This window comes from Oryctolagus cuniculus, chromosome 10, assembly GCF_051225735.1.
Source record: "Oryctolagus cuniculus isolate XC-2025 breed Fujian yellow rabbit chromosome 10, ASM5122573v1, whole genome shotgun sequence".
Lineage (NCBI taxonomy): Eukaryota > Metazoa > Chordata > Mammalia > Lagomorpha > Leporidae > Oryctolagus > Oryctolagus cuniculus.
In genome coordinates, this window is record NC_142876.1 from 100046562 (window position 1) to 100060342 (window position 13781).

General features: G+C 56.9%; 1 protein-coding gene across 2 annotated transcripts in view; it reads right to left on the reverse strand.

Moving 5' to 3' along the window:
- Nucleotides 1–432: 432 nt before the first annotated feature.
- Nucleotides 433–13781, reverse strand: part of MAPKAPK3 (MAPK activated protein kinase 3) — a 50756-nt gene continuing 37407 nt past the window's right edge. For both annotated transcript variants that reach the window (XM_089306191.1, XM_051852385.3), the window contains exons 3-11: nucleotides 9062–9201; nucleotides 7890–7954; nucleotides 7352–7431; nucleotides 5250–5373; nucleotides 4022–4097; nucleotides 3592–3716; nucleotides 3042–3127; nucleotides 2733–2813; nucleotides 433–1762 (exon numbers count right to left, since the gene is read on the reverse strand). In XM_089306191.1, coding sequence (XP_089162317.1) covers nucleotides 1610–1762; nucleotides 2733–2813; nucleotides 3042–3127; nucleotides 3592–3716; nucleotides 4022–4097; nucleotides 5250–5373; nucleotides 7352–7431; nucleotides 7890–7954; nucleotides 9062–9201 — 930 coding nt within the window. In that variant the 3' untranslated portion in view covers nucleotides 433–1609. The remainder of the gene's footprint in view (nucleotides 1763–2732; nucleotides 2814–3041; nucleotides 3128–3591; nucleotides 3717–4021; nucleotides 4098–5249; nucleotides 5374–7351; nucleotides 7432–7889; nucleotides 7955–9061; nucleotides 9202–13781) is intronic.

The following is a 13781-nucleotide window of genomic DNA, read 5'->3' on the forward strand; positions in this document are numbered from 1 at the left end:
GGAATAGTCAAAAGACAGTCTTTCCAGCTTCCCGCTCCTCCCCTCCCCGATATTCTCGCTGCCAAATGAAATCTGGCAGCTCCTGAAAATAGCTCAGCGCTGCAGCAGGCACCCTGCCCGCCCTTCAGCAGGCTGGCACGCAGCAGGGGTGGCCACTGTGGGCAGACGCTGGCGCACACAGGGCCGGGGGTGAGTGTCACACACACACACACAGTGCACAGAGGCGGCACAGAGCGGGGGCGGGGGAGGGGGCATGTGGCAGCTGCCATCGCTCAGTTCCTCTGACCTTCTCACACCTAGGGAGGCCTCAGCCGGTCACGTGTGCCAGACTCACCCTCTCCAGCCAGGGTGAAGTCACCAGTGGGTGTGACCAGCTGCCCTTGGGCCACTATGGTCCACTCATGCAGACAAACAGAAACCCGAGAGCCAGCAGCGAATGCCAAAATGGCCTTTATTACTATCTGGATGTGAAACCCAGAGCGCTGTCCCATCTGCCATGGTCTGGGCTTTCCCAGCCACGGACAGAGGGGCCAGGAACTGAGAACTCGGCTGGGTGTCAGGCACTTTTCAGGACTGGAATCAGGCACTCAGCAGCCCGAGGCTGCCCTGGGCAGGGTGGGGCTGCATTACCCGGATCAGCCAGGAAGGGGTCTGCTCTGCTCTGCTCCAACTCAGGCCGAAGCCAGGAGCAGACGCTGTGAGCATCACTCAGGTCTGACCCAGGGTAGAGACCCCTGGTTCATGGGAGCCTGTTGGCCCGCCCCCAGCCATGCACTCACCAAAGACCATTGAAAGGCAGCCCTACCATAAACAGAAGGGGGCCTCCTGGCCTGGGATCTGGTGAGCAAGTAGGGGTAGGGGAAGTATAATGACTTGTGTCACAGTGACATTTTCCATAGTGGAAAAGGGTTTTAAATGACTCCCCACCTTCAGTTGGGAGTTGAAACCACCCTTCGGATAAGGAGTAATGACAGGTGTGCTGGGACCAGGGACTCCTTGGGGAAAGAGCTCCGAGTGCCATCTGGTTGGGCAACGGCTAGACCACCCAGGGAAGCCAACAGCCAGGACCGTGTGGCCTCAGGGAGACCAAAGAGGGGAGCAGAGAGGAGCAGCCTCCTGCAGAATGCAGAGGTGGGCCCTCCTCCCTCCCCTGCTCCCACACTCAGCATTCACAGACAGCAACACAGTCCCCTGGTCACCATGGCAACCAATGGCCAATGCCTTTCTCAAGGCCAGGCCCATCTGCCCAGCCCTCGGTGGGGTGTCTCTCTAGAAGAAGGAAAGCCCAGCCACAACTCCCAGTGGCCCAAAGGTAAAAGGCATGCCCCAGGGTAGGACAGAGCCGAGGCCTCACTCAGGAGGTGCTGCAGGGGCAGCAGGTGCTCCCCAGCCCTGGGCATTGGCCTTCTCCTGGGTCCGAGCCTGGGCAGGGGTTCTGAAGGAGGTTTGGGCTCAGGATCCTCCATTCTGAAGTCCCAAGTGACAAATTTAAAACACAATAAAATAATCCTTTTGTGAAAAGGATGGCCCTGGGCCCTCCTGGCCAGGGCTTCTGCATACTCCAGTCCAATACCAGGCTGAGCGGCCTGGCTTGTCCGGATCCCACGAGCTACTGGTTGTTACAGCCCTGTGAGGCTGAGGGGCCGCCTGCCTGCTTTTTCCTCCGCTTGTTGAGGAGCCGGTTGTTAGACGTCTTCAGGTCCTTGATCTTCACCTGGTCGTAGTCCACCCGCATGGTGGCCAGGGCACTGGTCATCTCCTCCTGGGAACAGATACAGTGGGAGCCTAAGAGTTCAGGACCCTCCTGCCTTGACAGCCCCTTAATAATATTAGTGGGGTGGGCATTGGGTGCAGCGGTTAGGCTGCTACATAGGATGCCTGCAACCCACATCAGAGTGTCTGAGTTCAAGTCCTAGCCCGGCTTCTGATTCTAGCTTCCTGCTAATGTGCACCCTGGGAGGCAACAGATGATGGCTCAAGGCTTGGGTCGCTGCCACCCAGTGGGAGGTCTGGATTCAGTTCTGGGCTCCGGGCAGACATCGGGGGAGTGAACCAGAGGATGGGAGATTCTCTCTCCATCTCTCTTTCAAATAGATAAATATTTTAAAAATAAAATAATGGCAGTGACAGCCTGTGCTGCCCAAGTGCCCACTGCTCGCCCAGCACAGAGCCTAGTCCTTCGTGTCGGGTAATCCTTACTACGGTCCTCTGTGGAGCAGGCTGTCAGGGAGAGGATCTCTGGACCACACCAAGGGTAAATGGGACAGAGCACCGAGCAACGACACCTGCTCAGAACCGCAAGATCCGCACAGCATACGACCTCCCTGGCCCTGCAGGGCACAGGGGCTAGGAGATCACACCCTGGTGTCCTTGGGCTATGAGCTGCTGCCCGCTATGCTCAGACGTGGCCTCTGCTGAGTCTAAAGTCAGGCTGACTTAGCCCCTAGTGTTGTTGGTCATAATAGAGGCTATGGCCACCATTTGGGACCAAAGCTGAGCCCCTGGTCCAAAGCACTCCTTCAGTGGGGGCTGGGGAATCAGGAGCACCACCCTGAATGGAATAGTGTGGCCCAATGGTTTGAGTATCACGGTTGGACCACTGAGATAGCCACTAACACCCTATGCTTCAGGTATGGGGAAGGGGACAAAGACTCAGATCGTGTGTAACTACCTAGAGTTCTTTTTTCCAAAGCCATGGAGCCTGCAGGGAGACTGAGGTAGAGTCCACCCACCTTGACTTCATCCCAGTGGTCTTTGTCCTCCTGCAGCACCCGGGCGGTGTAGAGCGGAGTCTGCGGCACCACCGTCGATTGCTGGGAGGGGTCCCAAGCCCACGGATTAGCATCTGGAGAACTGTGGACCACAGTCGGCTCCCCCCAGCCAGCCCCCTTTTCCTAGTCTCTGTGGGGAAGCTGAGGTGCAAAGTCAGTCTGGAGCGGGGGTGCTACTATCGCCTGTGTACACGGGCCCCCTCCAACCCCGCACCTCTGGGGCCACCACCCCCTGCTGGGCAGCCCTGCTCTGGGCCAGGAGGTGCTCACGTTGATCCAGGGGTGGTTCATGAACTGCGCGATGGTCAGCCTCTCTGTGGGGTCCGTCTTCAGCAGGAGGCGGATCAGCTGCTTGGCTAGGGAGGCCAGGGAGAAGAGGCGAGAGGTGAGGTCGCAGGGCTCCTGGGAGCTGGTCCCCTCCTCCCTGTAAAGCACAGGCTCGGCTGGGGCAAGGGCTGCAAGTGTTGCCAAGTTCTGAGCCCTCAGAAACAGTGAGCTAAGGATGGCTCCTTATTCTCAGGCACTCAGTGTCCAGGGTAATTTGCCAAGCAGCAATAGACAAAAAAGACAAGACCCCAGCAGGTAAAATATGAACAGGAAACACGAGGTGGAGTTTTGAGGAGCGAAGCTATGAGCCCATTTGGCAGATGCACAACTGAGGCTTGTAAAACAGGTGGGTGATTTCACCGAGGGTCACACAGCAGGGAAGGAGGGGAGCCAGGATTTGAAGACAGGGCAGCTTGACTCCAAAATGCTATCTCCCAGAATGAAGGCTGCAGGGTGCAAGCAGACAGGCCGGGGGCAGGGGGGGTCTACTCACCATCTTCAGAGACCTCTGACCACTCAGGATTGGGGAAGCCATACTGGCCCAGGCGGATCCTCCTCTTCATCCCCGGGGAGATGGCCTGGCCCGTGTTGGAATAGAAGGGCGGGAAGCCACACAGGCTGGGGGCGGGAGGAGGTCGTTCGGCATAGGGGTGGGGGGCCAGAATGGACTCCTTGTCTGCCCTAAACCCTTGACTGGGCAGGTAGGTAGCCACTCCATTGCAACACAGCCCTTGGCCTCCCAGGTCCATCCCAGGGACACCTTGGCACAGAGGGACCTTCAGGCAGCCTGAAGTCTGGTGTCCCATGAGCAGAAGGGAAGGGTGGCTCGCACATGCAGCGGCACACACAAGCCCCTCACCACGACAGGGAGGCGGAAGTGGTCCTGAGAGCATCTGGTGGGGCGGGGGCAAGGCTGTACTCACAGGATATACATGATGACGCCCAGGGACCACATGTCGCATGACTTGTCATACTTCTCTGGACCCAGGACCTCAGGGGCTGCCAGGCGAGGGGGCAAAGGAGGCTCTCAGTCCTACAAGTCTCAGAGCACAGGCAGGAGCCTGATGCTTGGGCCAGGTGGGGAGCAGGTGCCCAGGTTGGGAATGGGGGGAAAGAGCAGACGGGTGTCTGGCACCTTCTGGGAAGCAGGCAAGTGTGTGACACTGGGGGAGGAAAACTGCTCCGGGAAACACACTCTGCTTTCAGACAGCCCCTAGCTCCTTTGCCTGAGCCCCTCTGCCAGGCTCAAACTTGGCTGAGAGGAGAAGGAAAAGGCCAGTTCAGGGCTTGGGGGGCGGGTAGGGTAGGGGCTGCCATGGGCCAGAGGGCGCCAGCCCACCAACTGCCCTGCATCTTCTGCCTTCTGGGACACAGCTCAGGTCACTGGCAAGGAGAAGCATTCTGGCCAGCATGGCCACCAATCCATGGGGCCTCAGTCTTCCCATCTGTGCAATGAGGCGGGTCGGGCAGATTTGTAAGGCAGAACATGTCCTGGTAGGCAGGGTGTCATTTCTGATGTCATGGGGGTGTCCCCTGCTTTGAGCAGCCCTCTGGGAAGCCCTTTTCTGAGGGACAAGAGCCCTCTGCCATGAGCCTGCTCTCAAGCAGGGGCCCTGTCGGCAGCAGGGGCTCTTCCGTGGCAGGTGCTGCTGGCAGCTCCTGCGGGAAGCACGAATGAACGCACATCCCTGGGGCCCATCCGTGCCCAGGACAGAGGCATCCTCTCCCACAGGGCAAGTGAGGGGCCCAGTGCCCTGCGTCTTTCCAAAGGCCTGCCCACTTTCTGAGTATGAATCCCAGGAAGATAAAAACCGGAGAAAAACAACCGCGGCTGGGCTCCATCCCGAGCTCATGGCAGCCTTTTATCACGTATATATTTAGAGCTGCTGTGATGTCATTCAGCTCACAGGCCACAGCCAGAATTTTCCTGGATCTATTTTCAAAAGCAGAAGCTGAAGTTTGGGAGAATATTTTTGCAGCCTCCACCTCCCCCCCCAACCGCCACCCAGCATCACCCGCCTCCATGCAGACAGAACTCCCCCCCTCCTCACAGAGCTTTAACCCTCTGGTTTCTGCAACCCACCAGCAGCTCCATGCCACAGCAGTGCCCGGTGCCGGTGGGGAGGTACAGAGCAAGGCCCAGGGACTCACCCACATAGTAGGGAGTGTAGCAGGGCGTCTGCAAGGCACTTTGGGTAGTCTCCTTGGCAAAGCCAAAGTCTGTGAGCTTAAGCACTGCGTCTTTCTCCTTGGACGTGTAGAGCAGGTTTTCAGGCTAAGCCAGGGAGAGAAAATATTGGTCTGCAATCAGGGACCACCTGGGGACAGAGCCCCAAGGTGATATCTGGTTGGGCTCCCCACCTCCAGTGTAGGAGGGGGCAGGTCCACCCTCTAAGTACATGGGCCCTTGCCATCAACAATGTGGCCCATGGAGAAGACCAAGGTGATTAGGAAGTGACACCCTGGTTCACAGAGTGGGGAGGTGAGGCAGGTGTGCAGCTGAGGCTGTGAATGGCTAAGTGCCATCGAGAGTCTAGAGGCAGGGATTTCTGACCTTGGGTACGTGAAGCATCTGACACGAAAGCATAAAGGCATGAGGGGAGGCAGACTGCTCCTGAGCCTATGCTGCCAAGACAGGAATGGAGCCTGCAGGGCCAGCAGGGCAGCCCCGCCCGGGGTGGCTCCAGGGAGAGCACTCCCGCCACTCAGACCCCAGTGACTGCAGGGAGGCAGCTCCTCCTGGCTACAAAGCAGAGTGACAGAGGGGAGGAGGCAGCCCTGAAGCCGACTTCTCATGAACGGGTGGGATTCCAGGCCCACGGAGAGAAACAGGAGGGACCTCCAAACAGAGTCAGGGCAGAACAATGGGATGCTGGGTGGAGCTCTGGAAGCTATTTCTCAGGTTCTTTTTGAGGTCATCTGGCCGTGGATTGGGATAAAAACAGAGAAGCAGGTTTAGTCTATGCCGGAGATTCTCTTGCAGAAGGTTTTTCTCTTCTTACAAAAAAAAAAAAGGGGGGGGGGAGGCCAATGTAAAGCAAGGAGTCAGAGGTGAGCTGTGTGACTCCACATGCATCCAGAACCAAAGGGTAACCGCAGGGCAGGGCATTCGGCGAGGGGTTAAGAGGCCACTTGGAACACTTGCTTCTCGTATTGAAGAGTCCAGGTTCAAATCCTGGCTCTGCTCTCCATCCCAGCTTCCTGCTCATGCATACTCTGGGGATCAGCAGGGCATGGCTCAAGTAGCTGGGTCCCTGCCACCCATCCCGGAGACCAGGACTGAGTTCCTGAGTTCCAGGCTCGTGGCTGGAGCCTGGCCCAGCCCCAGCTGGTATGGAGTGAACAAGCAGATGGAAGATGTACGTGTGTATGTGCGTGTGTCTTTCAAATAAATAAAATAAATTGAAAAAAAAAATAAAAGGATAACTCTAGGGGCTGGCAGTACGAAGCCAGAGGAAGGATCCACAACAGCAGCTTGACTCTCAGCTCCCCTCTGCCCAGACTTGGGAGGACATAAGCCAAGGTGGGTAACGCTCTAGGCCTGGGGCAGAGGGCTGGGGAGGAGCAGACTCCACCCCGGTGGCGGCTGACACTTCCACACTCACTTGTGCACGTGCAGCAGGGCAGCCCCAATTTGCATTCCATCCACCTGATCCCAAAATCCTCTGAGACCCAGTCCTCCCAGCACAGAGAGCCGAGCTTTCAGAACACCCTGCAGGCCAGCCTCTGGGACTTCCTGGGTCCCTCTCTCCAGTGCCAGAAAATGGCTTCTTTGCCCTCAAATGCCAGTGTCCCAGGGCCTACTCTGTAAAATCATGGCTGGGACTTCACAGAAGACCCAACAGCATCAGGCAGCCCCTGCCTGAGGCCCGGCACGTTGCATGGACACAAAATTCCTTGCTGAACTAGTGAACAAATGAATGAACGCCAGTGCCACAAGGACACAGCTTTGGGCAAGCCACTTAATCTCTGAGCTTCAGTTTCCTCGTCCATAATATCTCACAGTGCTGGGTGAGGATTAAACAAGCTGCTTGTCAGGGCCTGGTGGATCCAGGTCAGCACTCAATTATTCTCATTCCTCCTGAGATTATATGGTGTTTAAAGGAAAAGGACAGCCCCTGGCTAGAGCACAGAAGAGCAGTCTGGGCCAGGGAGCAGAGGCTTTGAACTTGGCCTCCATCCTGGGAGCCATCTGGGCTCGTGGAGTGTGACTGTCCCTTCCCTTGCCCCTCAGGCTGGGTCCTGGACCTCACCTTGACATCACGGTGGGCGATGTTCTGGCTGTGCAGGAACTGGATGGCAGTACCAATATCCCGCATTATCTCTGCAGCCTCTGCACACATGGAGGAGGGAGGGGGGTGTCAGTGATGCCAGTCAAAAGGCAGGAGACTTGGGGATCCCCACCTGATCATACCCCCAGGCACAGCCTTTGGGGACAACACAGGATGATGGCAGCACTCCTGCCCAGACACCCCAGTTCTCAGCACAAATGCCCCCAGCTCACCTGGACCCTTTTCCTTGGGCCTGGGCTACCTCTTCATTGCTCAACTCCTAGTCAGTGCCAGGAGGTTTTGAGGCCTCCATCTCACGGCCACACAGAGTCCATCTCCAGAAAGGAGCCATGGACTCATAGATGCCCTCATGGACTCACAGAAACCCTCTGTCCCAGCCTCTTTTGCTCAGCTGGGAAGACTGAGGCACAGAGAGGGAGCAGGACTGGCCCAGAATCACACAGCACCTCTGCTCCATCCATCTCCCAGGGCCCCCTCTGGCCCAGCCACATGCACGTACCTCTCTCGGTGAAAGCCTGGTCACCCCGCTCCTGAATCCTGCTAAATAACTCACCACCTTCCATGCTGCAAGAGAAGACGGCTGTGAGCATGGGGAGAACCAGGCACCAGCCTGCCCGTGCGCGCATCATCAGGCCCAGTGCTCCTTCCCAGTCACCTTCCTGTATCTCAAGAACCTAGCACACAGTGGGCTGCCAGCCTGGGTGGGAGAACTGAACTCCCAACTAGGGGAGAGTGGTGAGCAATGCCCCTTCCTGGCCATGAGACCTTGGGCATCTCTAGCCCCATCCAAGTCCCAACTTCCCCCAAATGCAGAACAAGACGTCAATTACTATCAGCAAGACCACTGTTCTCTGAGCACCTGCTGGGCGCTATGTCCTGGGCTCTGCCACTCGAGCACACTGCCGTGGGACCTGGGCTTATCCCTTCACCTCTCTGTGCAACTACCTCTTTTGTAAAACAGGGATAATAGTGCCAATGCCACAGTCATGAAGACTGCATGTGATACACATGGGTGCACTCAGAGTAGAATCAAGCACAGGCTGTTGCTACATTCAGATCTTCCTCCGCCTTCTGCTTGTGACTGCCGAAGATTCAGAAAGGCTAGCAGCTGCCCGCAGTCACACAGCTAGTAGGCAGCAGAACCAGGGTCTGGACCCCAAATCCGAGAAGCTGGATAACCAGGTGGAGGTGGGGGCAGACAGGGAGGAGCTGGAGGCTCAGACCTGGGTCCCGGGTCTGAGCAAGGCTGGGGCTGAGCCCTAGGGCTGGCGGGAGAAGCACAGGGTGGAGAAGGCCCCTGGCCCCTGGTTCTAGTCTCCGTCAGCCAGCATCCCGTGGGGCCCTGGGAGCACGAACTCACGGAGAAAGGAAGACGCGAGGGGCACCGTGTGCATCCCACTCTCCCTGCCCCCACACGCCGAGGCCTGGCAGCCTTCTCTGACAGCTCTAGCATCACTGCTGCTCCTCCAAGAACAGAACTCATCCCCGGGGAGGCCATACTAGAGCCCCTGTAGTTTCTTTCCCACCCTTGAGGCCAGATCCAGGGCCTGTGGTTGCCTGCTCCCCACCCTGCAGGGGCTGGGGTGGCACCCAGAGCTGTGCTCCGAAGAACAGAGGCAGCCCCGGGAGGACAGCAGGGCGCCCAGGGCCGAGGCAGGGTGGCCGGCATACCATTCCATGACGATGAGCAGGCAGCGCTTGCCGTGGTGCATGTTCTCATACACGTCCAGGATGCGCACAATGTGCGGGCCGCCCGAGGCCTGCCAGTGGTGGTCCACCTCCTGCCGGGCCTTGGGGCTGTCATACAGGAGCTGCGGGCAGTGGGCACAGAGCGTCAGGCTCCCAGCCTGCTGCTCTCACTTGGCAGACAAGGATATGGAAGCTCAGAGAGGCCTGTGACCTGCCCGAGGCCACACAGCTCACAAGGGGCAGAATGAGGATTCGAGTCCAGCGTCCCCTGCCTTGTGGGCCAATGAGTGTCTGTACTGGGGTGGTCACCCCTGGCTCAAGCCCTTGTGGCTGGTAGCTCTGGAGGTCCTGAGAGGGGCTCAGAGGCCAAAGCTGCTGCTGCTTCCCGTCTCTGGGGCAGCAAGCAAAATGGCAGAGAGTGATTTGTAGTCAAATCACACACACGCCGGGGGTCCCAAGCCAGGGCCACACAGGTCCGTTGGGCCTCATTTTTACAATGGGGATGACACAGCTGCTGTGTGGCCCAGGCCAGGATTGGGAAGTGTGCCCACAAGGTGCACAGGACAGCATCCCGCACACAGTAGGTCCTCAGCAGCTCCCCTGTGCTCCTCACCTGCACCTCACTGTGAAAGTGGAGGGAAGCGGCCTGCATCAGTCAGCCCAGGCCTCGCCACAGAACCCAGCTCAGAGTGCAGGGGGACAGGCCACACTCCTGCAGGAGCCGAGGTAATTAAGACTTCCCATCCTCCAGAAGCAGGTACAGGAATAAAACCGTCACTACCAAGAAAAGTGCTTCTAAAACAAGCGGCTTGGTCACGACCTCCCAGTCAGTCCTTGGCTTCCAGGTTCCCTGGAGGCCGCTGTGTGGGAGCAGGGTGACCGTGCCAGCCTCACTGCTGGGGTGTCCAAGGTCACCTGGCTGCCAGGCTCCACCCTCAATCCCTGCCTACAGATACCACATGATGACCCAGAGGTGGAGACCAGGGCCAGGGAAGACCCCGGCTGAGGGAGAGGACGGTCGGGTGGAGTGAGAGCTGGCTTTGGGATTCGATTCCTCCAGTGGCTCGGTGTGACCTCAGGTAGACGTTCACGGCTGCTGGTCACGCCCACACTCTCTAAGTCGGAGTAATGACAGAGTCAGCCGCAGTCGCTGGGGCAAGGCAGGCAGCAGGTGGGCAGGGGGTCAGGATCTCTCAGGTGAACTCAGCCTGGGCTGTGACTGCCAGCCACAGGGCCCAGCCCCAGAAATGAGCAAGGCCCTGGGGGATTCTGCTCAGAGAGGCTGGGGAGTCAGCATGAAGGGGGAGATGGCCAGAGCAGGGAGAGCAGGGCAAGCCGTCCCCCAGCATGGTTGCTCCCCCAAGGCCCAGCACCCTGACAGCAGAGGACTGAAGATCAGGGTCAACGCCTGGACCAGGGCACAGATCAGCCCTGCTCAGCACCTGCAGGCCCCGGCCCCTCCTGGCCTTACCATAGTTTCCTCCTCTGCAGGATGGGGCACTGTGGGGTAGGCTGGAGGATCAAACTCCCCAGGAACAGGTAAACTGGGATGGGGCAGTGTGTCGGGTTCCTCTACTTCTGGAACCATCCCCCTCAACCCCGCCTGGGAATACAGCAGTGCAAGGAGAATGCACAGGGAATCTGGGGCTGGAGAAGTCCCTCTACCAGCTCCATTCCCCTAACGGGGGGAGGGAGCCAGGAGTACCCAAGATTCTCCACCCTCCCTCCCTGTACCTCTTTCACCTTGGCCTCCTCCCCAGCCTCCTCGGTGGCTCTTGGACCTTCTTGTGGCTTTTCACCCCCACACTAGCCTTCTCTGTCCTCTCCTAAAATTCCAAGCCCCAAGTTGGACAGCTCTCCATGGGGTCCTCAGCCCTGCCCACTCTGCCCCTTCTCTACCACTTACGGCTCCTCCCTGGAAGCCAGGAATCATCTCCCTCTCCCACTGAATTTCCTGCCACCCTGGCTCCCAATCCCTTTCTGTTCCGGCCAGAATGATGCCCTAGCTCTTCTCAAACAGGCCTCGCCCTCTCAGGCGCCCATGTCTACCCCCAGGCCACTCCGCTGCAGACAGTGAACTCTTGCCCCAGCCCCTCCCCCATTAGGTCAACTCCCTCGCTCGGAGGAACCTCCTGGGCTCCGTTCCGATGCCTCCACTCAAAGAAAGTCCTCTCAGTGCCTCTCCTAACGTTGCCACCTCCCGTTCCTCTAAGCAAGCCACGAACAGCTCAAGGGCACAGGCAAGTCGGGTGAAGCTGGGGCTCCCTGGCTGCAACCCAACAGGAAACACTGGTTCCCGAGCGAAAAAGGATGGGGAAGTTGGGCAGGGGATGGGCAGGGGAAGAGGGAGGTGGATGGGTGGGTGGGGGTGGGACAGGGAGCTCACAGCTGGGCCTGAAGCCTTGCTTTGCTGAAGCGGAGGAGCCAGTGGAGCCGCCCTTAGTTGCAGCCTCCATACTTCCTGCCCCACTCAGCCCATACTTAGGGCCATTTTCCACAGGCATTAAAACAGTCCTGGGGCCAGCACTGTGGCACAGTGGGTTAAGCCATCCCCTGCAGCACTGGCATCCCATATTGGAGCACTTGTTCCAGTCTGGGCTGCTCTGCTTCCATTCTAGCTCCCTGCTAATGTGCCTGGGAAGGTAGTGGAGGATGGCCCAAGAGCTTGGGTCCCTTTGACCGACTGGGAAACCCAGATGGAATTTCTGGCTCCTGTGGCTTAGCCCAGTTGGGGAGTGAACCAGAGAATGGAAAATCTGTGTGTGTGTGTGTGTGTGTGTAATTGCCTTTCAAATAAATAAATAAGGCTTTAATTAAAAAAAAAAAAAGCCCTGCGGCCAACATCATGGCATAACAGTTTAAGCCACCACTTGAGTTGTCAGCATCCCATATCAGAGTGACTGAGCCCCAGTTACTCCCCTTTGATCCAGCTCCCTACTAACACACCTGGGAAAGCAGTGGAAGATAGTCCAAGTACCTGGGTCCCTGCCACCCACATGTGAAAGCCAAAAGAAGCTCCTGGCTCCTAGCTTCAGCCTGGCCCAAGCCTGGTTGTGGCAGCCATTTGGAGAGTGAATCAGCAGTGGAAGATCTCTGTGTGTGTGTGTATGTGTGTGTGTGTTACCCTCACTCTCTGTTGCTCTGCCTTTCAAATAAATAGATTTCTTAAAAAAAAAAAAAATCAAATAGTTCTGCAAGTGGCAAGGCAAGAGAAGAAGGTTCTCTCCAGAAAATACAATCCATGCCCCAGCTGGCTCCTCTACAGGGCATCCACCCAGGCCCAGCTGCCAGGACCTCTTCTGGCTTCCTGACCCTGAACATGGCCCCACACCTCCTAGAGCCTCGGTTTCCTCCTCTTTTCCCCACGGCCTTCTCCTGCTCCAGGCTCCTCACTGTGGTCTAAAAGGACTTCTAAAGTCTCTCGCTCTCCCTTCACACTTGGCTTTTCTTCGTGTGGTACACACACTTCTGCAGAGGTACAACCCACATCCGGTAGTCTGCATGGTATCAAGGGTCCAGTTCAGCGAGTTCTGACATTGCACACACCAGCATCCCAGATGAGTGCTGGTTTGAGTCCTGGCTGTTCCACTTCCAATCCAGCTCCCTGCGAATGTGCCTGGAAAAGCATATGATGGCCCAAGTGCTTGGGTCTCTGCACCCAAGTAGGAGACGTGGATGGAGTGCCTGGCCCAGAGCTGGCTATTGCAGCTATCTGGGGAATGAACCAACAGATGGAAGATCTCTCTGTGTTTCTCTTTCTCTCTCTCCCTCTCTCTCTTCCCCTCCATCACTTTACCTTTCAAATAAATAAATAAATGTTGAAAAAAAAGACAAAAAACATTCCCAGCTCCCCACAATGCTCCCACGTCATCGCCCTTTTTACCTCCTGTGCAGCACTTGCTCACAACCTGCAATTAGCTTGTCCCTTTGATAACGCTTTAAACAAACATACATACAGATCCTGCACTTGCAATGTGCCTGGCTCTGCTCAGAGCACTTTGCAAATATTGGGAGGAAAGGATTTCATTATCACCAATTTATATTTATAGTTTTTGTTTATTTTATCTATTTGAAAGGCAGAGAGAGAGAGAGAGAGAGAGAGAGAAAATCTTCAATCTACTGACTCAATCCCCAGATGTCCATAAGAGCCAGAGATGAGAACTCCATTTAGGTCTCCCATGCGGGTGGCAAGGATCCAAGTACCTGAGCCATCACCTGCTGCCTCCCAGGGTGAGCATCAGAAGGAAGTGGAAATGGAGAGTGGAGCCAGAACTCAAACCAGGCGCCGTGATTTGGGATGCAGGCACTGCAAATGGCAGCCTGATTGCTAGCCAAAGACTTGTCCTGTTACTATTTTATTTTTAAAGATGCATTTATTTATTTGAAAGTCAGAGTTATAGAAAGAGAGAGAGAGAGACAGAGGGTGCTCTTCCATCCACTGGTTCACACCTAGGATGGCGACAATGGCCAGAGCTAGGCCAGGCCAAAGCCAGGAGCCAGGTGCTTCTTCCACAGGAGTGCAGGAGCCCAGGCACTTGGATCATCTTCTGCTTCTTTCCCAGGGGCATTGGCAGGGAGCTGGATCAGAAGTGGAGCAGCCCGGACTCGAACCAGTGTCCATATGCAATGTCTGCATCACAGGCGGTGGCTTTACCTGCTATGCCACAGTCCCACCCTCCCCCATTAGTAATTTTTTTCAGAT